Below are 25,377 nucleotides of genomic sequence, written 5' to 3' on the forward strand. Positions count from 1 at the left end.
AGTTATTAATTTACAATACATACATATAAATGTATGCTAATACAATAAAAATATGATTTTTTATTAGAACTGGTTCTTCCCATCTCATTCCACTGCAATTATTAATATTATTAAATTGGATGGTTCTAAGTAGTATGATAATTTTCGTTCAATGTGTTTTCTGTGTATGTTAACATTTTTTTTCGAAAATTAAGTATTATATTATTATTTATTCTTATTTCACTTAAGGCATAACCCTTATTATTGTCGTCAAAGTCAAATGTATGGATCTTATGCCATTTTTTTAGGGTCTTGTATTTCAATTAACTATTGTGTCACACAATGCTCACGAGAATATATGTTCCAGGCCTTCCTCTAGTTTTTTGCTTAAACTTTTCCTTCTAAAATTATATTTAAAAATTTGCTACGCTTAAACCGGCGTTCAAATAATTTTTTTTATATAATTTATGGTTTGTACGATTTCCCTTTTTTAATTTATGTCAGCTACTATCTCATAATTCTCGCTGTTATACTTGTTAGGATAATTTTCCAGAACCACATTTATGAAGCGATTAATTTTAAAATTAATTTTCCAGAACCACATTTATGAAGTGATTAACCTGTTATACTCCTGTTTCTCAAGTACCCTAGCTCTGCACTTATTATTCAATAAAAAGTTCAATAAAAATATAATTTTTTCTCTTCTTTATTGACAGGTTTTGGTTAACCAGTAGTTATCGTTTTCTCTAAAAGGCTAATTAAACAAATGCAATTATTTTCTTCATGTCTTCAATACTTCTATTTTCATATGTAAATTTACTACCTAAATAGCAGACATTTTTAACTTAATCTATGTTGTGGTTCTCTATTTTAATGTCTACTATTATCTCTGTGTCTGTCTTATTTATAATTATTGTTTTAATCTTTTTGATGTTAATACTCAGGTAAAATCTTTAAGTCTTATAATTTAGAACTTAGGACACCAAGTGATTTATTATTGTTCTTACTAAGTACACAATTATAAATTAATTATGAATTTTGTTTTATGTTAGACTGTATTTCATAAGTAGGTATTAGAACTATACTTTTTCATTATTGTACATATGTGTGTAATAATTTAATAATATTAATTTACGATTATTATACACTTTATCTTCATAATTTTGCACATTTTTATTTATAACGAGAGTTAAAAAAAAAAAAAAAAAAAAAAAAAATAGGAATTTATTCAGTTTTAAATTAAGAATCAATAAATTTTAACACATTATAAATATCTTATGATTTAATTTGCCAATTTGATTATTCAAACTATATGTAAATATTAAATTATATTGTATTATACAGTTTTAAATTATTATATTGATAAAAATTAAAAACATCACAAAATCGAATAAGCCTTTATTTTAATCACTGTTTTCAGTTGATATGCGTATATATATATATGAATACAATTGACTGCTTATTATTAGTTTTTTTTTTTTTTTATTGAATTAGATATTATATATTTTATTAATATCATGACAGAAAATTTAAATTCAAGCATGGTGTGCAATTTTTATACGAGAAACTTATTATTATAGTATTTTTTATGCACAATATTTTAGTTTCCTTGTATTAATGATTTTATTTTTTTTTTTGTTTCTATACTTATCAATTTTACAATAGAACTTCAATAACTTTACATCGGTTAAAAAGAACTTAGTTTTTAAGTAAATGATGATATATTAAAAATGTATCATCATTTTATATTATAAATATTTTTGTTAAATTGAAGTTATAGTTATTGAAGTTGTGTTGTATATTATTATATTAAATATTGTTTTTATTATAAAATAATAATATTTTTACAGCTATCCGTTCTGGTGATTATTACATGTTTGATGAATTTGATGACGAATTAGATTCAATTGTGGAAAAAGATAATGAATTAAGTGATGATTCAATGGAGGATTCAGATAAAACAGATACTGATAAATATGATTTTCAAGTAGTAAGAATATATAATAAAGTTTTAATTTCAATACTCATTTTTTTTATTTATAATTTTTCTTTGTTTAGAAAAAGAAAGTGAGAGACAAATCAGTAGTTGGAGAATCAAGCAGATTTGACCAGTAATAATTAAATAATTATTGATAATTAACATATATTTTTTAATAAAAATAAATTTAACTTTATAAAATTGTTGTTTTAGGGGCGATCTAGAAGATGTAACACAAGGTAGGTATTCAATCACATTAATAAAAATAAATATTTAATTTTGTACTATTATATTTAATCATTTTAGAAACTCAAGATGGAGAAAAAATAAAATCATTTAGCAAAAAAATCAGAGATAATATTAATTTATTTATGGCTTTTGTCAATAGTTCAACAACAACTCTAACTAGAAAATTAAATAAAATTTCTCGGGACTATAGATATGTTATTCGGACCCTAGCAGTAGAAAAAAAAACATTAAAAGTATTTCTCATTTTATTTTTATTATTTTAGTAGTTTCTTTAATATTAATATATTCTAGCAAAATCGAGGTTTTGGAATTGGCCTAAGGACAGGTTCATCGATGATTTGGCAGCCTATGCCATTTGTTGGTAAAAGTGTAACTTTAAGGTAAATGTTGCGCTTTAAAAATATGGAATGATTATTTATAGTGCAATGTACTTTCTATTTATAGTGCAGAAAAATTAGAAGAACTTGAAGAACAACAAGAATTAAATGCTTCCAATCAACCTCAACTTATGCGTCTTGTCCTTGCTGTTTGGTTTGCTATCATATCACATTCTGATTTAGTGTGTTATTTTATGATATTTTTGCATCAAATTAAATCGGCTACCATTTTAAGTTTACCATTGCCATTGATGGTTTTTCTTTGGGGAACACTTACTGTTCCTCGACCAACAAAAAATTTCTGGGTCACACTTATTGCATACACAGAAGTAAAGTCTCGTAAGTTATCTGCAATCTACATACTTAAATGCCATTTTTTCATTAGGTAATTGTTGTCATCAAATGTATGTTTCAATTCGACATGATACCATGGAATCAACAAGTTGTTACCGATAATATGCCATTCTTCTTGCCAAGAATTATTGGTATTGAGAAAAAACCAAATTATGCCACATACGATTTGTTCTTACTACTTGTTCTGTTCTTTCATCGGTAAAATTATTGGAATTATAAATATTGGTTTGTTAATACAGTTATCAAGAAGTTATAATTATTGATTTAGAACCATGTTGAAGTCATTGGGTCTGTGGAAAAGTTCACTGTCATTTAAAGGAACGCCTATCAATCAAATATCATTATTTGATACAATTGACACTAGATGTTCCATGGGTTCCGAGGGTTATCAAGGATCTATAGATAATGACACAAATACTGAGCAAACGACGGTTGTATTGGCTCCTGAATTTTTACATTCCAGTAACAAGGACGTTCAATTAATTCATAAATCCTATGAACAATCATTTGATAAATCAAATTCAATTGAAAATGATAATCTGTTAGAAATAATGCCATCATCGTAAGTAAATTATTAAGTTATACCTATATCTAGAGAAATACTTAAAGTTTTTTTTATTTAAAATTTTTTTTTCAGTCTCAAAAAGCATTGCAGTCCATTAGTGTCTTTCTTTGAACAGTTGATTGATTCTAGCTCACGAGTTAATGCTGACGTGTATACGTATATGTTCTTGTGTGATTTCATCAATATATTTGTTGTTGTTTTCGGATTTTCTGCTTTTGGGGTAAATAATAAATAAATTCATTCTTATTCAATAAAATTTCAAGTACTAACAATTATTTTTTACTTTTTTTTTTTTTTTTTTTTTTTTTTTACCAATAGTCACAAAGTGATGGTGGTGTGTCTCAATACTTTGAAGAAAATAAAGTTCCAGTTCCATTTTTAATCATGTTGACACTCCAATTTGCGTTAATCACTGTTGACCGGTTGCTCTATTTAAGAAAGTATATTCTTGGGAAAATCCTATTCCAATTCGTGTTAATAATTGGTTCTCATATTTGGATGTTCTTTATATTACCCGGGGTCACAGAAAGGTAAACCTAGTTTTCAATTATATATCTACAATTTTAACATACTGGTACACTTTTAGACAATTTAATGCTGTTATACCACCTCAAGTTTGGTATATGGTAAAATGCTTTTATTTGTTACTATCTGCATATCAAATAAGAAGTGGTTATCCAACTAGAATTCTCGGAAATGTTTTATGTAAAAATTACAATTACATAAACATGATTCTATTCAAACTGTAAGCAGCTATGTCAATACAATTTAACTTAGCAATTTTTGTGATATAAAATTTGTATATAGTTTTATGTTGTGCCCATTCGTCTTTGAATTACGAACTATTATGGACTGGGTATGGACTGAAACATCAATGACGTTACCAGATTGGCTTAAAATGGAAGATATTTTTGCACACATTTTCCAACTAAAAGTATTAACTATTTGAATTTGTTTTAGATCAAAATAATTATTTTTATTTTCAGTGTTCAAGGCGTGTGGAAAATGAGTATCCGAATCCTAGAGGTATAAAAGTTACACCAGCAAAAAAATACTTGATTGGAGGTGGGTGCTTGATCGGTTTAGTGGCTGCTATTTCATTTCCACTGGTATTGTTTGCTCTTGGAAATACAGTTGGAAAACCTAATTTACCTGAAAGTATGACTCTAAATGTTAAACTTGGATCGAATCAACCTATATATACAATGACAATTGAAGGAACCGTTGAGAAGTTAGTACTTCAACATTATTTAACTAGTTAAAAACAAATTTACCAAATATTTACAAATTATTTCTTTTCAGGTTTGACGAAGCTGACTGGTACTCAATGATAAATGTCTACAAAAAGTCTCGGTCAGCACAAACTTTCTTGTCAAACTATGATTATGAAGATGTTGGTGTATTTCACATTACAACTCATTCAGCAAATACATGGTCAATTAGTCCTCCTGAATTGGATAGCATGATATATGAACTTAATAAACCCAGTAATAAATTTTTTTTTAATTTGTTTACTTGATTAAACATTAGTATTAATATTTTCTAAAAGTACCTTGCTGAATTCATTTGATGAAAAAAATTTTTTAGATGCTTCTTACACGGTTAAAACTGATTGGGCAATTAACCGCAAGAATTCTTACGGAGAACAACCAAAAGATGTTAAGGATAGTCATGAGATTTCTATAAACCAAACTATTTGTGCAGAATTAGCAAATCTCATTACGACGAAAAACCATAGTGTAATGCTATATGGTTTAATACCTAAGTTTATAAAAGTTACAGGATTTGGAGGAGCATTAGCAGTGTCGCAGCTTATGATCAGTAACGAAAGTATGTTCCATTAGTATAATCATTGTTGAAAAATAACATATTTTTTCAAGTTTTCTGTATTTTAAATTTCAGGTGAACCGTATATGAATGCGAGTGTGTTCTTGAATAGCTTTGATAGTAATAGCAAAGATAGTGAAAAATGGTGGGATTTATTTGAAGAATGTCCTCATGAGACTTCTGCTCGATATTTGTATGAATTACCTAAAAGTTCATGTCTTCCTGGAGGTAACAAACAAAACTTTACAATATATACATTCAATGATAAAGCATTTCCAGAAACATTGAATATCATCAGTGGAAAAGGGTAAAATATTTATCATTTTTCTATCCAAAAATGTTTACTTATTAGTGTTTAACAACTTAGAAAAATCAATTATCGATAATGAAAATATGATGTATTTTTAAGTTTAATACTATATTACCACTACATTAAAAATATATTATGTAGTATATATTAAAAAAAAATAAAAAAATATTTCATTATTGTTTTTAGACAATCTTAATACATATTTTCATTATTAATGCAGTATTTTTTTTAATTTAATATTTGAAAGAAAGTATAGTGTCTATAAAATTGATTTTTATGTTATTAGAATTTTAAAAGGTATGCTAATTTCTTATTTCAATTAAAAAACAGTTGTAAATAATTAATCATTATTTGTTACATTGGTTTCTACTCAGCTGTAATTAATAATAATTTATTATTATGCATAAAATATTTAAAAATTTCCACAAATTATAAGTACTAAATACAATTTTAAGAAATTATAATTATTTTTTAATAACACATATGATTTTATTTAACAGGATTATTGGACTATATACAACATTTGTTATAGTAGTTCACACATTTGTTCGAGGCTTTTTCACTGGTATTTCAACCAAAATTATGTTTGATGATATGCCATATGTAGATAGAATTCTGCAACTATGTTTGGATATTTATTTGGTAAGAGAAAGTGGTGAATTAGATTTAGAAGAAGATCTATTTGCTAAACTTGTGTTCTTATATCGTTCACCTGAGACATTAATAAAGTGGACGCGACCACCTGATGCAACATCAAATGAAGATCCTGATGACGCTCTCCCTGAACTCTCTTCATAATCTCATTCAACATCTCTTATAATAATTTTACTCATATGTTTATCATGCCTTATTATCATTTAACTATTATTATACTTTAGTATTAAATTTATATTATGTTTATAAATATTCATAAATATCTATGGATATTTTTATGCACTTGCCATGTCTGTGTTTTATTGCTATTTTTAAGTTGTTGATAACTTTTTTTTTCACTGTCCATTTTTTTTAAAAAATCTATTCGTTGTTGATTTTTGTTATTTAAATATATTGTAAGCACATAATGTTTCGAATCATAAGAGTTGTGCATTTAATATATTAGTGAAGAAGCAATAATCAATATATTTAATTAGTATAAATAACACTTTTTTATAACGCTTAAAATTTTAAATGTTTTCAAATTTGATATTTTTCACTCCCACATTCAATCACATATTTGTTGCAACATTGTAGGTGCTCTGATTTTTTATTTTTTTGTATTCATCTACACGTATTATAAAAATACATTATATTTGTTTTATGATTGTTGATTTGTGTTTTATTTTAACCTTTATTCTAAATTCGACTTGTTGAACTATTTATAATGTTTTAAACAAATGACTCATCAAAGATTTGCATAAACAAAATGAAAGAAAATATAGAATAATAACACAATCATTTAATTTTATATTATTCATATCTAGTGAATGAGCTTGTAATTAAAATAATTTCTAATTAAACAATGAATAATTGCCTTATTTTAATTTTATTTTCGTCATGTGTAGAAAATAATATATTTTCAAAGTATAAATGATCTGTTAAACATATTTAAAAATTAATTTACACAAAATATTGCGACATTACAGAAAAAACAATTTGGCTCTTTAGCTAATTACGCCAAACTTGTCTATTCCTGTGTGCTATTATTTTTTTACAGTCTACTACTTGGCTATAATCATGTTGAGTGTTTACTTTCGATCTTTTTTTTTTTTTTTTGTAGTCACATTTTAGTTTCTAGTGTGTTTCACAAACGATTTTCACGATTTACAGTAATACGATCTTGAACTAATTTGGTAAAATAAACGTATGGTGATAATATTATAAATAAAAAATTTAAAAATAAAAAGAAGAAATTTATAGTGAAACTAAATATTTTAGCGTAGTGATAAAAATAACATTGACAATCAATGTTGTTAAAAAATAATACAGTTACTATAAATTTTGATAATTTTAGAAAAATAATTTTATTCAGTACCTACCACACGAATGAGAAAAAGATAATTTTGCATTATTAAGATGGGATTTTTGTTAAAAAAAATGTTAGGTGCATATCGATTAAGCGCGAAAAATCCTCGAATAAATTTACTTTAACGAAAATTCATCGTCGAAATTAATACATGGGCGTAGTATAAATAGTAATTGTTTAGATTCTAGAGAATAAGGTTGGGCTATTTAAAGTGAGGAATATAACTCAAACGTGTTTTTTTTGTATTATTTTACGTTTATCGATTACTTAAAAAATGTAATAAATCAGAAACCAATATATAAATCATCTTGTATTGTAAAATATAAAAACTTAAAAATGTTTAGGTTAATCAAAATTATGTATTCAAAATATATAAAATGAAATAAAATATAATGTTACAGAGATAAAATTTTATCTCGGTACGTTGTATACATATATATAATTAACAAATATAATATATTTTAAAGCGGTATGCTCCATCATTGTTGAGTAGATTTTTTCCGATTTTCAGTATTTATATAAACGTTATTAAGGACACGAATGTTTTAAGACTTCATAGTTGTTCGTTTCATTCAGCCGACCAACGCAGTAAGGATGATATTTGATTTTGGGTTTTTACTGTTTTTGGAATATTTTCAACTTTTCAGTTTCATGTTGAAAAACGAATCATATAATGTAGTTAAGACTCTGTATAAATTAATTAACCATTTTAGTTTACATAAACCATAAGATAACTATGATTTATTAGACAAACATGATCTTACTTTCATATTGTAAATTATTAAATAAAATTCAAGTTTACTCTAGATATTAATTTACTAAAAAAACAATAGAAATATGTTTCAATTAATAGGTTTTCTTATATCAATTTTGAAATCAAACTTCTGGCTAGAAAAAATAAAAATAAATAAATCAATAAATAAATAAATTTGGCTAGACTTCAAAGTATCATTGTTTTAACGATTTTAAATCTACCGATATGATAAAATGGTGCACCGATGTATATTGCGATTGCCTAACCTAACCTAACCATTGCAGACAATGTCATTTCGAATGCTGTATTCAAACAATGTATGTAATTCTGTCATGTACACTAATTCTTAGTATGATATTTTTTACCCGACCAAGGTTTTTGTTTCCCATAAATAAATGTAATTAACACATAATACGTTGTAGGGCAGTGATGGCGAACCTTTCTGTACTCGCGTGTCAAAATAAATGTTATCTAGAATTTATTTTCTCTGCGTGTCAACTAATTCGATGAATATTTTTTTAACTTAAAAATTGTTACATCCATGGATTAAATGATAAAAAAACAAGTCAAGCATTATATTATTATTATATTTTTTTATTATTTTATTATTTATAATATTATTATTATTTTTTTTATATTATCATTTTATTATTTTATAACAGTTTAAATATGATAGATATTAAAAGTATAAAAAGCACAAAAGTATGTTAAACAAAGTCTTAATTCATAGAAAATAAAAAATTTTAAAAATGTAATTTTAATGGAAATTTGTTGCTAAATTGTATTGGCTAATAAATCAATCCTTGGAATGTAATTGATTGATTTGAACATATGCTCCACTTAAATTTGTTTCAAGACGATTCCTTACGGTTGATTTAATTGAATTAATTGAAGAACTCGCAACACTTACCAATAATGAAAACTGGCAAAATGTTCCGTTCAGTATCAAAAGCAACGATAAAATGTAACACACGAAGACGAATAACCGTTACATTACAATTACGTTATATGATCGCAGTGGCGTATTTGAGGGGGGGGGGCGATGGGGACAATCCCCTCCCAAGAATTTTTAGACTAAGACAATTTTTATATAAGTAATGGGTATTTTATTAAGAAACAAAAATTTTGATTTATTTTATAGTATTACTACATTTAAAAACGTTTCAAATTTTACACTAAATTAAATAACGCAAAACGTCAAATTTTTCATAACGTTTTTTCATATTCAATAACGGTTAACGGAATATTGTATAAACTTTAAATTTGTATAACGTTTAAGCACTTAAATTGAATAATGTTTAAATTATTTATAGCGTTTATTATTACATTTGCATTTATTACGCTCAATTGTTTAAAACGTTTATATATCCCATAACGATAAATAATATATATTATTTTGATTGAAGACCCAGTCCTACTTAGTGAAAAATTAGATAAAACACAAGCGAAACTTTCAAAACACAGATAGGTGTTAAAAAAGAACTACACAAAAGAGCATTCTAAGTGGATCCGGCATTAGATTAAAAAAAAAAAAAAAACACAAATATTAAGAATTGACCTGATATAAATATTACCAAAAATTTTACTTGTAAATTTTGAGCCTGAATTAAAGAAAAAATTTGAGTTGCCCCCCTCCTAGAAGTAAGTCTAAATACGCCCCTGTATGACCGTACCATAAGCCGTAAACCCTTTTCACATATGTACCTACTTAATTAAGTTCTTATCGAATTCGATTTTCTAATCGAAAAAAATTAAAAGTCATAGTTGTTCAGTAGTGTAGAATCTACACTGTAGATATTCGATTCAATATTTTGTTATTGAAATTATATTTTTATAATATATATTTAATTATTTTATTAATCTATATAATTTTACGAAAAATTGTTTGTTTTTAAATAGTTGAGTGTGTCGTCAAAAGTGTGTGCGCATGTCATAGGTTCGAAATCTCTGTTATAACCATATAACATTGAACTTTTATTATTAGGGAACGGATTAATTTGCACAAGTAATCCTCAAAATATGCTCCTAAAGATTTTGTAATATGCATTTATTTTTAAATATGCGCTTACAATTAAATCGAAAATATTTAATTTTAAATCATGTAAACATTTCACAAATATTGCAATACAAAATTGAACCATCGGTTTTAAAAATATTTTTATGCTCGTTTACGTACCTATGTCTTTAAATTACTTCTAATTGATGTTTTTAGTTTAGACATTTTAATGTTACACACGAATAATAAAAATAAATTACTAGACGCTGTGTTAAATGTGGGGGTGGTCACTCTTCAGACACTTGCGCCAAAGAAAAAAGCAGCCAAGCCACATGCGCCCTTTGCGTGGGTGACCACACCTCAAACTACAAAGGACGTCCAAAATATATAGCACTACTCAAACATCGCAAATTTACTAATTCAATTCGACGAAATCTGAACACTCTACTCACGTCTAATATTCTAAAACCATCACCTCTCCCTCCCAAAGTCTCCTACTCTTCCGTCGCCGATCCTAATAATACTCCATTATCGAATAATTCCACTAAAAACCACATTTTTTTCCAAATTTATTTTAGATCTTTCTTCACTAATTAATCTTCTCATTTCTCTTCTTACAGCTGTACTGAAAAATCAATCCATTCCATAATTAATTTATTCCCTATCTCATTAGCCTAATTATCAATTATGTCATATTAACCGATAATTATATCTGTTTATCTCAATGTCACTATTATGTACTTAATTTTAAGCACTTTATTATAATCGTTGAGCTGTAATAGTTTTGTACTTGAAGCTAATAAAAAAAAAAAAAAAAATTACTAGACACGTACAAATAATATGCACGAATATGAATTAACCTATTATTAAATAATAATATAAATTATATATATGTAGCATACATGTATATCATTTTATTTTTGACAGTAACAACCAGACGAGTAGATAAAACGAAGATCTCGTTTTATCTATATCATGTGGCGGTGAACGTGAAAATACAATGTTAAACAAATGTATGTGCTGTAACTATAAATATGTACTACATAACTACAAATATACAAAATATGTAAAGTAAAATTAATGTTATTTTAACGAGAATGATCTAAATCGGGGACGATTCTCATCAGATTTAATAAAACTCACGTAATGCAATTACCAATGCACGTACCTATGCATTTGCATAAAAATCCGTTCCCTATTTATAATCATGTCGTGCAGTCGTTATACTCACAGTTTTCATACTTATACTGGCAAGATTGGCAAGAGGTTGGTGGGGTTGTGGCTCGTGACGGGCACGTGCATCTCGTCACTTTAGTCGTCGCGCATGTCGTGCATTTCCGTTTGGTCGTGTTCGGCCTGGTGCACGGGTTGTACGGTTTACAGCTAGTTCGGTCCGGACACTCGTACTTAAATGTAACAGCCGGGTCGGAGCATACGTGAAACGTGTTTACGGATGGTGTTGTGCATATGATGCAAGGCGGAGTGACTGGTTTACACAGGGTCGTCTGGGAGTTGTACTGGAAGGAATAAAACAAACAAAAAAAATAAACTTTTTAAAATTCTTAATTTTTATGTATAAGTATGTATATTGATATGATACAATATTAAAAAATCGATACTTAGTTGTGGATGTTAAAATCACATACCATTTTATCAAATAATCATAGAATACTACAGACTGTAATAATTACATTTGTAATGTGGTTTGGGAATTCATCATAATTCATAAGTTGAACTATTCTGCTTTCGGTGGAAACAATCGCCGCAACGACGACGATTGCTATGGACGTTTTGACGAAATTTAACATGTTCTAGGAATCAGTCACCGGAACATCAAGATGCTATGGAAAAATTTCAAATTGGTTATTAATTAATAGTTTATTTATTTAATGTACTAAGGTGAGTACAAAAGAACGTAACGGGGACAACGAGGATAAACTAGTGCTGAACAATGAAAAAGTAAAAACGTCAGGTTTTCCAAATTCAGAAAAATTACATTTTACACGGATGAAAAATAATTTAAAAGAAAAATATTATTCTATAGGTAATCGTTGTGTTTTTTTAGTTATCAGATCTACTTTATCTTTAATCATGATCAAAAACAGTAGTTTTCACTTCAGTTTAAATGCTAATCATACCAATAAAACTTTAACAGTATTAACAACGGAGAATAGCTTGAAATATTTAAATATACTCGTATTTAAGGTTAGGCATTAATGATTTGAAAAGTTAAAGTTAAGTTACTTTCAACTAAGTTATATAATGAGTTCCTTATTTTTTAAATGTAACTTAATCAAGCTATCTTAACGAGTTACTTTTTTTTATTGTTAATTTATTGTTTTTTTCTTTGTTCAAACGTCATAGATGTATAATTATATTCGTGCAATGAAATAATAATAATAATCATCTTAAATATAAACTATTTTGCTATATATTATTATGTAGGACCTACATTGTAGGTATTCAAAATATTATATGTCTGGCTGTCAAAGTATTTTTCACTATGTCTGGATTTTAAAATAATTTGTAGAAATAAAAGTATTTAATGGCTAATACAAATTAAAAATGCCAAAATATATGAAGCGACTTATGAGAAATAAATTATAATTTATAATAAATTTATAATTGTTGCTTATTTATAGAATATAATATTTATAGATATTAATGATTAAAAAGACAATTTTAGGGCATACGAGTAACCATTATAGCGAAAAGGAAAACATAAATTCAAATTCAATATCCCAAATATGTTTGTTTACTCATTAATAATTTTTAATTAAAATTTGTAGTTTTTTATATTTATATTAATTCATAAAAATTATATCGATGACTTGGCTCGTGATAGTTACGTACATCACTCATGCCTCAGTTATATGGTATTTACGAAAATTTTCTTCACTAATATTTAGTATAGAATTGATATGGATTTCTATGATCATTTTCCAAATTTCTACGTTACTGAACAAAAACAATGGGTGAGGTAGGGGTGATTTTAGTTTAGCCTCATCCTATGGAAAATCTAATGTTTTAAATTTGTCTTTCAATGCGATTATTATTATTATTATTTTTTTAATTTATTAAGACTTCAATATCATGAGTTTTAATCTAATTTATCATAAAATTCATTACATGTTAAATAAATGAATAAAAGCCAATGATGGATAACAGTTTTACAATTTTGACTTAATTTTATAATGTTAAAAAATGTACAGATAGCTGCATCTTTTTCCTTATTTGAGAAATTCTTGTATTGAAGGCAAAGTCGAATAAAGTATTGTTCAATTGATTATTTGAATGAAAAATTGTTCTTCATTGATTTATTCTTAATTTTATTATTGATTTTTATTTTAATTTGTATTATTATTCCGTTATTCATTATTCGTTATTCGCTATTCCCTATAATCATTTAAATAATAAATTTAAATCCTAAATAACGATGTATAATAATAATAGACTTATTATTTAGACTTAAATAATATATATAATATATATAAAAATTTTATTATTCTTGATACACATACGTTATTATAGTTACTATAATGATAATTGTTATAATTATTATTACAAATAGATATTATTGTTGTTATTACTTGAATTATTATTTAATTATTAATTATTATTAAAGTGTTAAGTTATGTGAAATTTACATAAAAATTCGTTGGTAATTTACCGATATATCTACAAAGATTAATGCAAAAACGCCAAATGTGATAACATTTTTATAATAGTTATCAGCTAGTAACCTATTTAGTTACCAAACTTTAGGTCTTGGTTGGGCACAATTCACGTCCATATGATTGCGTTTAGTATAATACACAAGTTAAAAAAAAAATGTATGCCAGTCATGATTTTAACGAATAAATTTATTTTGTACACCACAATTATTCAGAATAAAAAATTATTCTTTATTCATAAATAAATTATTTATTCATGCTTTTATTCTTTATTCTTTATTTTGATTTGTTTTTGCCCAACTCTGATTGAAGGTAGATTATTAATGATTTAGTGGATTTTCAAGTATTTAGGGGCAGGTGATCATTATATGCTCTATAGTTAGATTTATATTGCATACGTTACATATTGATACTGGAACTTTACTATTAAGATGTCATAGTTAAGGTGTGTTTATCCTATACGTGTACGAGGGATGATTATTTCCTATTTTATTTTTATTTCAGAGTAAAAGTTCCATTTTTAATGTTGTATTTTATGTTTTTTAGTTTTTTAGAAAGGGGTAAGCTGGTCTGATATTTCTATCATTCTTTCTTATTTCTTTTTTGGATGATGTTGAGTATCTCTAATAATGTTACTAAGTTGATTTTTTTTGCAAACGGTAAGAGGTTGGCTATTATAACGTAAATTTAAGGGACGTTAGCTTACAATGTGCAATATACTGTCGACTGGACTAGTTTTAAAGGTTCCTGTGCTCAACTATATACCTAAGTTATGTACAGGATTAATGGAGTTAAGGAGTTTTTGTTTTGCTGGATTGTAAATTTTAACTACATAATCGATTATTGAAAGAATAATTATGAAGAGATTTTTTTTTGTCCGATCCCTAAGTGTTGTTTCCACAAATTTTTATTAATTTCATTATTTTTAGGCATTCGGTTTTGAGTTTTTTAAAATGAGGTCGTCAACATAGTTTATCGTCAAAAATTAAATTCAAAATACGGATGTTATATGCAAAAGTTAATTGCACGTTCATGAAGTTTAGTATTTTTCTTTGTTTGGGGATAGGTGCCATGTTTGCGTTGCGCCATTTGTCTGATTCACTGGGTCCAAATGGTATTGTATACCAGTAGTAGTGTATTCTAGTTCTACTGTTGGAATATTTTTGAGGAATATGTAGGGAATGTTATTAGGATCAGGGATTTCACTTCAAGTTAATATTGCAGGAATGTTGGGGACCGAGTTTCTTCACATTATAAAATTGGGTGTGTAGTTTTCATCGCTGTTTTTTTTTTTTTTTTTTTTTGAAGTATTTTGCAAAGGCTTTAGTAAGCTTCAATTTCATGTTTTGTACTGATGTGATTTTTTCTTGGATTTATAGTAGGATGTCAGATATAGTACCATATTTATTACTTTTTATAGCATTTATTTTGTTCCAAATGATTTTGAGAAAGTTTTGTAGCTTATAGTGGAAGTAAAGTTTTGCCATGAAAGAGTTTTGTATTATTTTGTAATAAAACGCGCTTTAGCTTTAACCTCTTTGGTGGTCGTTGGTAGATTTGGTATTTTTATATCTGTTCAATTTTGTTTTATAGTTTTTAATAGTATCCTGATATTCCTTGTTCTACCACGGGAGTTTTTTTTTTTTCTTGTATGATTCGAGTCCAATAGACTTTTTTGTTACTTCTATAATAATATTTGTGAATTTTGTGACTAATGAGTCTATTTTGGGCATGTTGTCGTTGAAGTTTGAATCGAACAGATTTTCAGTTAACACGTAATTTGTATGACTAACCAAATATTAAACTTATTTATTAATGATTATACAAGACTTTAAATATTATTAGATAACATTTATATTACGTAGGTGGGCTACAACTATGTGAGGTCCCACTTGACTATAGGTCCATAACATATAGAATAGTTTCCTTCAAAGTTTCTTTTATGATGTATTTATGGATCCATTACAGTAAATTAATTTCATAATTTTATTCATGCTTAATATTTTAACATATTGTTTTAATAAAAAAAAAAAAAAACCTTATACTTCTTTACTTATTATTTTGTTGTGTTTCTTATTTTCAATAATATATAGGTAGGTACTTACATTATTAAATATATTTACTTTGAAAATTAAACAATGTTTATTTTACTATGGATAATAATAGGTAAATAGTTCAAAATATTAAAACAAATCAATCAAAACGTATTTTCTTATTAACTAATAAAATAAAAACCTTATAAAGTACATTATATTTTTATAAGCAGCCATTATTTTAATTTTTTTTTTAAATCTTTCCAATTTTTATTTTAATGATTGATTTTTTTTGGTGTAATCTTTAAAATTGTCGAAGTCGTTCGTTACTTACTCTTCAAGCTTTATCATCAACTAAAATTTCTTCAGAGAATTTGAACGAACGAATAATTAATTATAATTAATAAAGATAATCATAATATTGTTGCGATTATCACAAAATTATCTGAAAAAAAATCAAAATTTTGTACACTGATTAGCATATTGGTTTACTCCTCGGTATTTACGATAAATGGGTAGGTTATTATTTATTATTAAATTTATTTTCGGACTGTAATGTATATCTTATATAAGTACCTACAGCAATATACATTTTTTTTTAAATATAAAGACCTATATCATAATATAATGTTATTTTTTAAGCTTTAACAAAAGTTTTAATTATTAATTTTATATCAAAAATAATGTAATTTATTTTTAAGTAAGTTATGTTTCTTAATTCTTCCAATTAACTAGTAACTTTTACAAGTTAAATAAAAAATAAAAGTAATTTTTATAACTTTTAACTTTAAATTTGACTTATATTTTTCCAAAAAAACTTAACGAGTAAAAAAAAAAATAGTTAACTTGCCCCTTGTATGTATGATATATAAATACATATATATTTGTAGGCATGGAAATTAATTTTTTTGCAGATGTTGCGTGCCAACCGTTTGAGCGTATTTCAATTACTCGCTTAGTCTATTCAACGCTTAGATGTAGGTATAATGTTGAAATAATGAAAGCCAGTTGTGATAAAGTAATTTATTAAAAATTGTTAAAATTATTCTAAGTGCAATAAATTAAGTTGGTTGTTAAAATTCTAAGTCCTGACAATTGAACTATTAAAATAATTCTAAGTATTTCTAAATATTGCTAAATATTTCTAAATATTTCTACATGTTTCTAAATGTTTCTAAGTCCAGACTATGACATACACTAGCGAGAAGGTGATCAGTGTCACATATCCAGAACTCGTCTGATTTGCCCTTATTTCCGGGTCCCTTTTATATCCAATAGATGGAAGTGTGTGTGTATGTATATGAAAAACGATAATAAAAATAGTTAATCTTTTGATTGATGCAAGTGTGTGTTTAAAATGTGATTATGTGTGTAGTTTAATGTATCCCACAGATGTGATTATTTGAATAATGTTCCCTCGTTAGATCACATTTGTGCGAAATGTGGATGTGGTTTACAATCAATAATCATTTAATTATTTCCTTGTTTGTACTTTGTGTGGTATATGGCATTTGATAGATGTGGTTTAATATTTATAAGAGTTCATTTATTATATGTATCATTATCATTATCATTATATACTCATGCAAATCCATATGCAATGCACGGTGATTATGGTATTATTATTATCTAAGTACGTGGGACACGACACAGAATTGAAATATATCGTTAAAGTATATTATATTATTTACAATTAGACATCACTAAAACTAAATTAAATAAATAAAGATCAAGTGCTGTGTTTGTGTTAACATATTTGTATATATTGAATATATTTGGACAATAATAATTCAAATATATATGTATCACTTTTTTTGATTTAATGTTAATGTTGATTATTTTATCTAAATTCTAATGCATATATATATATTTTAAACATAAGGAATCAACATTTTTTTTTAGTATTTATTTGTTTTGTACGATTTTTCTTACATTTCGATTCCGTTGCGTACAAATACGATTAAAAATTGATTTCTATCGAAAAATTTGGGAAAAAACCGATGAGAACGTTCAGAAGTTTGTAATGTACATTTAAAATACTTATATTTAAGAAATTATGTTTTGTTTTAAATACATGAAGAACACAATACGATGAAAATATGTATTATTAATGAACACGACGAACGTTTCGAATTGATATGAAACCGATTCAAGTAGTTATACTGTTCGTTAAAATAATTATAATAATAATAATATTAATAATAATAATAATAATAATAAAATGATATTATTTAATAATTTATTATAATATTAATAATAAATAAAAAATTAGTGAAAATTTACACAAAATTATGAAAAATCAAATTTATAATATTATATAATATGACTAAAATAATATGATCTAACCGACGGATAATATTAATTATTGTTACGCATTGGTGCGCGCGCGTATCACATAATTTTTATGGTTATGGGCATTTGCGATGCCGTTTAACTACGCAGTTCTTCGTATGCACACTCGGCATCTGCTGATGTGCGTGCGAATCACATCCTTCTTCAGCGTCTGTCTCTGCGGACTGGTGAACTGTTCCTCGATGTCGATGGTGGCCAACCAGAAGCTCAACTTGTTGGCGAAGTAATGGCACGTGCCTCGCGCCCCGTTGCACTCGATGAATGGCGTAGCCCTGAAGTCTTCCAAGCACGAGCCAGGGCTGGCCAACGATTGACCACCTCCTTCAGCGCCAGCTCCAGTGTGCTGTACACATATTAAATGGAATTAGCGGTGAAGAAAATTCAATAATCCAACCCTAATTAGTCTATCAGTCTGTCTGTCTGCTTCCAAATAATTTTTAAAGCACCATGGCTTGTCATTAATATGGCAGTCCACCGGGACCTAAAGAACCTGAATGTCTACTAAATCACCTCAATACACTACACTGGACTTCATTCAAAAATAAAATTGCATCAAAACCTATTCATCATCTAGCTGGTTTCAAAAACCCAACCAGGAAATCGAATGAAATCGGTCCAGGGACCTTTGGTAATTGAACGAAATCAATCACAGTTTCGTAGCTGTACGACTGCTTGGTTAAGCCATTAAGTTTCTTTAATTTTCCATGAAAAATTTAATTTTTATCCAAACATTGTATCTGACTGTAATATTTCAATGCAAATATTTTCAAAAAAAAAAAAAAGAAAAAAAGAAAAATTTCAATGATGTAAATTTTATGTATCGCAGGGAAACATGTATTACGAAGGCGAATACTACACGATATTTAATCGAGGGACTCGTTTGGGATGAACACATTTCTTATACATAGACTCGTATAAGAACCTAGACAAATTCACAAACCACTGATTTTTTAACAAAATAATCTGAATTGCCTCATTTATACCTTAAGCGTGTAAGTATATACAAACCACTTTTCACGTGTGTTAAACAATATAAATCAATATAAACCAATATAAATCAAAAGAATATTTGTCTGCAGAACATTTTTCGATTTCTTTGCGAGTTTCCCAGAAACTTTCTCGACCGTGCAATGCAAATGATTACTCATTATCTTTTTTTTTAATAAATTTTCAGTGTAAATTATTCTTCGTTTATTTAGTACGAATTCTAAATATTTATTATGCGCTACCAACTTGTATGAAATTGTAACTACCGGAGTGGAAACGACTAAAAAGACATTTAGCAATAACAAAAGAGGATGAAAATATTTTGATTTTGTAAATTTATAGGAAATATATTTAGTTGGTTTTAAATTTAAAAAAATTAATACTTTTACAAAAAGTACCAATAAAATTCCAAAGTTTATAACACAAAAAAAGTGATTCCGCACGTACGTAATAATATGCATATTTAGTTCACACGTACGTACAAATCGAGTAGGTAATCTAGAGAGCTAACTGTTTTGCGGTAATTACCCTCATACCGACTCTTCTCGCCCATTAGATTCACTACTCACAAAAGGTTGGTATTCGTCACATAATATGTAGCCTAATATACCGGATTATTTGGGACGTGAACGCTTACCATCACGAAACTGTATCCTATCCATAAGCCTTCCCAATCTTTCGGACAGTCGGGAACCGTCTTCGCCTGACTGTGCACGGAGATCACGTTCGCTGGGGCTTCGCATACCACGCAACTGTTGACATTTAAAAAAAAGGTCTCGGTAAAATGGTATTGATCGTGTTCAGCAATCGTCGAGGGTAATTATTCGAATACATTGGTTTTGATTTTACCGTGAGATATATTTTTGAATATCATACTCTTCGACCGGCATCATTGGTAATGGTTCGTTAGTGCTCAACCAATATGACTTGTCGTTTCTACTGGCATAGTTGCATACGTTGTTGAAATCACAGAACAAGAACGGCATTGTAGAGAATTTTCGAATACAAGAACCGGCAAAACCTGAAAATGATCAACATTTGTGGTGTTATCATTTAATACTCCTATATTGTGGTTGTGCGTCAATAATTATTCCGTGTGCGCTAGTGTATTTGCATGAACTACTGTATTACCTATTAATAACTGTTGATAATGGAAAAATATTTGAACATAATTTTATTTTTAAATGTTACACAATATATAATCAAAAAAAATTATTTTTATTATATTACTATTAATATCGGTGGACATATTTTTATCGAGCTATAAGCTTTTATATTTAATTCGAGACAAAAAGGTATTATAATATTTACCTAAATCTTGGTTGTGCGATTTTTCGTTTCCTTCAATATACAATAAACTGTATCCGTCCCAGAGTTTGACGTGGTTTGGTTCGCACTCAGGTATCGTTGAGCTTTGACTGTGCTTGACCAATAATATACCCGTTGAGTAATCTGGTTGTGATTCGCAAGGCTTCCCAGGAGGGCCAGCATTTCCTGTTTGACCCACAGGTCCCTATAAATACAAAAATTATTCATAAATATATGTTATATGATATTAATAATGTCATCAAAATGGCTTTTACATGTACATTACTTAAACAGCTGTCTTAAACAGCTATTGAAAATATTAAAAGGTCATAATTTAAATAATATATATATATATATATATATATATATATATATAAAATATAAACGAAAAACTGTTGGCGTAAAATTTTGAGTGATTCAATTCTCAAATTAGGTGTATAAAATTGCTTTAAAACCATTAATTTTACTGCTATACTCAATAAGATGTTTTATTTTAGCTATAAAAAAATTTTTTAAAAACCAAAAAAGAATGAGATCATAGTTCTTATTGAATAATAAAATAAATATGAATGCAATATAATTACACATACATCTTAATTTATATGTTTACTAAAATGTTGCTAAATTTCATACATTTCATGAATAAACTATTATATATATATATTTTCAACAGAATATATTGAAATTAAACTACCAAAATACCAACGATTTATTTTAATTAAATTACTAACTTGTATGCCTGGAGGTCCATCAAATCCTGGTTCACCTTTATCACCATCTATGCCTGGAGGACCGATTGGACCATTCAAACCAGGAAAACCTTAATGTAAAAGTTAATAATTAAATGCATAAATTACTTTTTGAGAATTTTTAATTTTACTTTAATTATTTAGTAAAAATATACTATATAATACGTACCTCTTTCTCCTTTAATTCCGGGCAAACCAGGGAATCCATCATTACCACGTTCACCCTTTTCACCAGGCCAGCCAGCCATTCCTAAAATATAAATTATATAGTTTGTATTTTTATAATGTATTTCAAAACAATTTTTATTTATGAATGATGCAATGGCAACTTATTTAATTAGTAATGAAAAAAGACATAATTTAATTAATATCAAAATAAAATATTATATACTATGATAAGAGTTGGTATGAATAACTTGGACTAATAATTAATTTGACAAACATAATTTACCAGGTAAACCTGGATCTCCTTTTGGTCCTGGTGGTGGTGTAAGACCGGGTTCACCTTTATCACCTCGCATTCCCATAATTCCAGGAAAACCTAAAGATTAAAATGAATAATATATAATTTATATAATTATACGTAACTAGATAATATTCACTTTGTAAATATCAAATATTAAGATTGTAATGTTTTAGTATTTTTTTAAACAAACCTGGTTTTCCTGGTAATCCATCTAGACCTTTTTCACCTGGTAATCCAGTCAGACCTGTTAATCCAGGAGCTCCTAAAATATAAAATTTATACTGTATATTATTTTATTACTTTTGTAAAATCAACGATTGTGACTATAGAATATTTTATAATCAAAGAAATAAGCGATTTTTTAATTGTTTTTTTACATATCAATTTGATATTATTTTTATGCATATATAAATATTTTGGCTCACCTGGATATCCTATATCTCCTTTTTCACCTTTGGGTCCTGGATAACCGGGTTCTCCTAAAACAGAAATACAAATCATTGCACTAATTGGTTATAATTAAATAGTAAAATAACACAATGTTTATATATATGCTAAACATTCATATTTTGACATATAACATTGAACAGTTTAGATTCGGTTATTACCTGCAGGACCAGTGTCACCCTTATCTCCTTTTTCGCTGTATGGTGCAGGATTTCCAGGTTCTCCTTTGGGTCCTACGGTTAAATAAAATGTGAATTAAGTATCATAAATGTATTTATATTATTATATTATTATTCTATTATAATTTAAAGTTTATAATCGAATGAAAACAAATAGTTTTTATTCATTACCCATTAATCCTATGGAACCATCTAATCCAGGAAGACCTGGCAATCCGTCTATTCCTGGAGGTCCAGGGAAACCTGTGATTGATTTTAAATATGTTATTATAAATTCAAAATGATTACAGGTTTTATTTAGTATATTCTAGGTAAATAAATATTAAAATTGAGATTTGAAGGATAACATAAAATAAAACTATGTTGATTTTATTAATAAATATAACAACAACAATATATTTAATAAATTAGATTATGTTGCTTACCCGGTGGTCCAGTTTCTCCTACATCTCCCGGTGCACCTGGTAACTAGAACATTAAAAAATTAAATAGGATGATATGCACACAATAAATGAATAAATTTCAATATTTTAATTTTATATCAATAAATATTGAATAAATTGTGGAAATAATATTTAGAACAACATCCTTTCTACATTTTTTTAAAGTTTGATAATTGATAAAATGTTTATAAAAATATACATACCCCTACTGGCCCAATAGGACCGGGCAATCCTGGTAATCCTGGCAATCCTTTATCACCTGAAATATTATGTATATTAATTGTATTATTGTTTACTAAATATAAATTAAATATAAACATGTATTTGCTTATTAGTGTTAGGACTTATCGAGATAAATTTATCTAGATAGATTTTTTGTCATCTTTTATTTTATCTAGATAAATAACGCTAAGTTATCTAATTATTTATCTAAGATAATTTTTTTTTTTGTCTAGATGATTTTATCTAGATAATTTTTTGTATTCTCGCTAATATTAGAGTTATTTTTATTCTTATACGGAGACGAATCCAACAAATCAGAGATCTTCAAAATCGAACCAGCCGTTCTTGAATTATAAATTCTGTAAATAATCTGACATTCTTTTATACATATAGATTTCCTATTCATAATCATAATTTGTGTATTATTAATAAGTAATTATTATTTCTTGGTATGACATTTTGTTTGTATTTTCATGTCGGGAAAATAGTTTTGGTATTTTTAAACTTCATTTCTTATTTTTCCATGCAAGTTCCAAATATAGTAGGTATTTTATTTTATTATACACATGATACACATGTAATTCATATGCTGAATAGTCATTACTTCACTTTTGGAACCCATAAAGTCGTAATTACTTATAGAATAATGAAAATCATCAAATTAATATTATATGGAAAACAATATTGGTAGCTTAAAATAATTTTTTATATATTCTGTATTCATCCTGATACGTACAGGGCAATTTTCATTTTTTTTTTTTTTTTGTGTAATATTTTAGTGATTAACTATCATTGAATATTGTTCAAGTGCAACATTTGGATCCTCTAACACCATTGACTTTACAAAGTATTAATACATATAACTTGTGATATTTTATATGCTTAAAATATACGTTTGAACAAGTAAAATCATATACATTTTCCATACAATAATCATCTATATATAAAGTTTGAAAAAGAGGAAATATTTTACAAAACATGAAATATTATAATATTATATGATTGTAAAATTTATAACTATGAATTGATTTATATTCCTTGTGTTAAATAAAAAGGAAATTAAAAACAAAACATGTGCTATTATTACCTTTTTCTCCAATTAATCCAGGCAATCCATCTCTACCGTGTTTTCCCAAAAGCCCTGAAAAAATAAACCAAACAATAAAATAAATAAACCTTAAGTAAGATTATAAAGGTAATTAAAATCAAAATTTAGAAGTTAGGTATTAAATTAATCAAATACTTTTTTCAATAATAAAAACACCATAAATTCCTTAAAATCATTTACAATTATGTACCTGGTAGTCCTTTTTCTCCTTTAACCGTTATTCCAGGCAAACCAGGAAGACCTTGTGGTCCAGTATCGCCTAAGAAAAAAATGTATGTTTAAATATTTTTGAAAATAAATTGAATAACATAGCATATGATGTAGGATCTATTATAATATAATATAAGTTATTATTTTACCTTTTTCACCTCTTGGACCTGGAGGACCAGGGTTACCAGGAAGGCCCATTAATCCCATATCACCTTTATCACCTGCTATGCCAGGTTGTCCATCAAGACCTGAACAATAAATAGTTCACATAGTTTAACTTATAAGTAAAATAATTGATTTAATATAATTTAATAATTCAAGTATATGCAAATAACTTATTTAGTTAATAATTATTATAGTAGTCTATGATTTGTAATAGCATTTTTGTAAATATGTCATACGTATTTAAAAATTATTAATAAATATTATATGTATACCAGTGAGTCCTGGTAGACCAGGCTTTCCAGGAAAACCTGGTGGTCCTGGTTCTCCTTTATCTCCTTTAATATCAACTGCTGGGCCTGGCAAACCCCGATCACCTGATAAAAATATGAATGTAAAAATATTTATTTTTAAATCATCAATATTATAAATTAAGTAATCAGAAGGCTATGTTATATTACCTTTATCTCCAATAACTCCGGGGAACCCAACAGGTCCAGGCAAGCCTGAAAAATTGTTTTTCAATTATATAATTTTTGTTTATCGTTTATTTTAAGTTAATTATTTTACTAAATATAGTTATGTAAGGTTATAATATATTCAAATATATCTACAATTCTTAAATTTATCATACTACAATATTTTC

At 26.9% G+C, this 25,377-nt stretch overlaps 2 protein-coding genes across 12 annotated transcripts in view; one reads left to right on the forward strand and one right to left on the reverse strand.

The window, feature by feature from the left end:
* LOC112688987 (piezo-type mechanosensitive ion channel component-like) overlaps positions 1-6,622 on the forward strand; it is a 41,809-nt gene extending 35,187 nt beyond the window's left edge. For 9 of the 11 annotated variants that reach the window (XM_025562568.1, XM_025562493.1, XM_025562729.1 and 6 more), the window contains 17 exons: positions 1,830-1,969; positions 2,038-2,090; positions 2,171-2,196; positions 2,264-2,439; positions 2,498-2,586; positions 2,651-2,912; positions 2,969-3,135; positions 3,206-3,499; positions 3,575-3,722; positions 3,821-4,032; positions 4,089-4,247; positions 4,310-4,436; positions 4,489-4,733; positions 4,805-4,989; positions 5,090-5,332; positions 5,405-5,636; positions 6,140-6,622. In XM_025562568.1, coding sequence (XP_025418353.1) covers positions 1,830-1,969; positions 2,038-2,090; positions 2,171-2,196; positions 2,264-2,439; positions 2,498-2,586; positions 2,651-2,912; positions 2,969-3,135; positions 3,206-3,499; positions 3,575-3,722; positions 3,821-4,032; positions 4,089-4,247; positions 4,310-4,436; positions 4,489-4,733; positions 4,805-4,989; positions 5,090-5,332; positions 5,405-5,636; positions 6,140-6,437 — 3,056 coding nt within the window. In that variant the 3' untranslated portion in view covers positions 6,438-6,622. The remainder of the gene's footprint in view (positions 1-1,829; positions 1,970-2,037; positions 2,091-2,170; positions 2,197-2,263; positions 2,440-2,497; positions 2,587-2,650; positions 2,913-2,968; positions 3,136-3,205; positions 3,500-3,574; positions 3,723-3,820; positions 4,033-4,088; positions 4,248-4,309; positions 4,437-4,488; positions 4,734-4,804; positions 4,990-5,089; positions 5,333-5,404; positions 5,637-6,139) is intronic. The other 2 variants (XM_025562647.1, XM_025562889.1) reach the window with 2 other exon arrangements.
* Positions 6,623-18,408: 11,786 nt separating this feature from the next.
* The window catches only part of LOC112690311 (collagen alpha-1(IV) chain), a 37,103-nt gene continuing 30,134 nt past the window's right edge, over positions 18,409-25,377 (reverse strand). The window contains exons 52-69 of the mRNA XM_025564625.1: positions 25,193-25,237; positions 25,007-25,108; positions 24,719-24,817; positions 24,550-24,618; positions 24,339-24,392; positions 23,233-23,288; positions 23,012-23,054; positions 22,758-22,829; positions 22,569-22,640; positions 22,386-22,439; positions 22,151-22,222; positions 21,946-22,035; positions 21,664-21,744; positions 21,477-21,565; positions 20,749-20,950; positions 20,287-20,458; positions 20,075-20,189; positions 18,409-18,793 (exon numbers count right to left, since the gene is read on the reverse strand). Coding sequence (XP_025420410.1) covers positions 18,533-18,793; positions 20,075-20,189; positions 20,287-20,458; positions 20,749-20,950; positions 21,477-21,565; positions 21,664-21,744; positions 21,946-22,035; positions 22,151-22,222; positions 22,386-22,439; positions 22,569-22,640; positions 22,758-22,829; positions 23,012-23,054; positions 23,233-23,288; positions 24,339-24,392; positions 24,550-24,618; positions 24,719-24,817; positions 25,007-25,108; positions 25,193-25,237 — 1,748 coding nt within the window. The 3' untranslated portion in view covers positions 18,409-18,532. The remainder of the gene's footprint in view (positions 18,794-20,074; positions 20,190-20,286; positions 20,459-20,748; positions 20,951-21,476; positions 21,566-21,663; positions 21,745-21,945; positions 22,036-22,150; positions 22,223-22,385; positions 22,440-22,568; positions 22,641-22,757; positions 22,830-23,011; positions 23,055-23,232; positions 23,289-24,338; positions 24,393-24,549; positions 24,619-24,718; positions 24,818-25,006; positions 25,109-25,192; positions 25,238-25,377) is intronic.

The sequence above is a fragment of the Sipha flava genome, unplaced genomic scaffold (genome assembly GCF_003268045.1).
Source record: "Sipha flava isolate LNK unplaced genomic scaffold, YSA_version1 0_pilon_pilon, whole genome shotgun sequence".
NCBI lineage: Eukaryota > Metazoa > Arthropoda > Insecta > Hemiptera > Aphididae > Sipha > Sipha flava.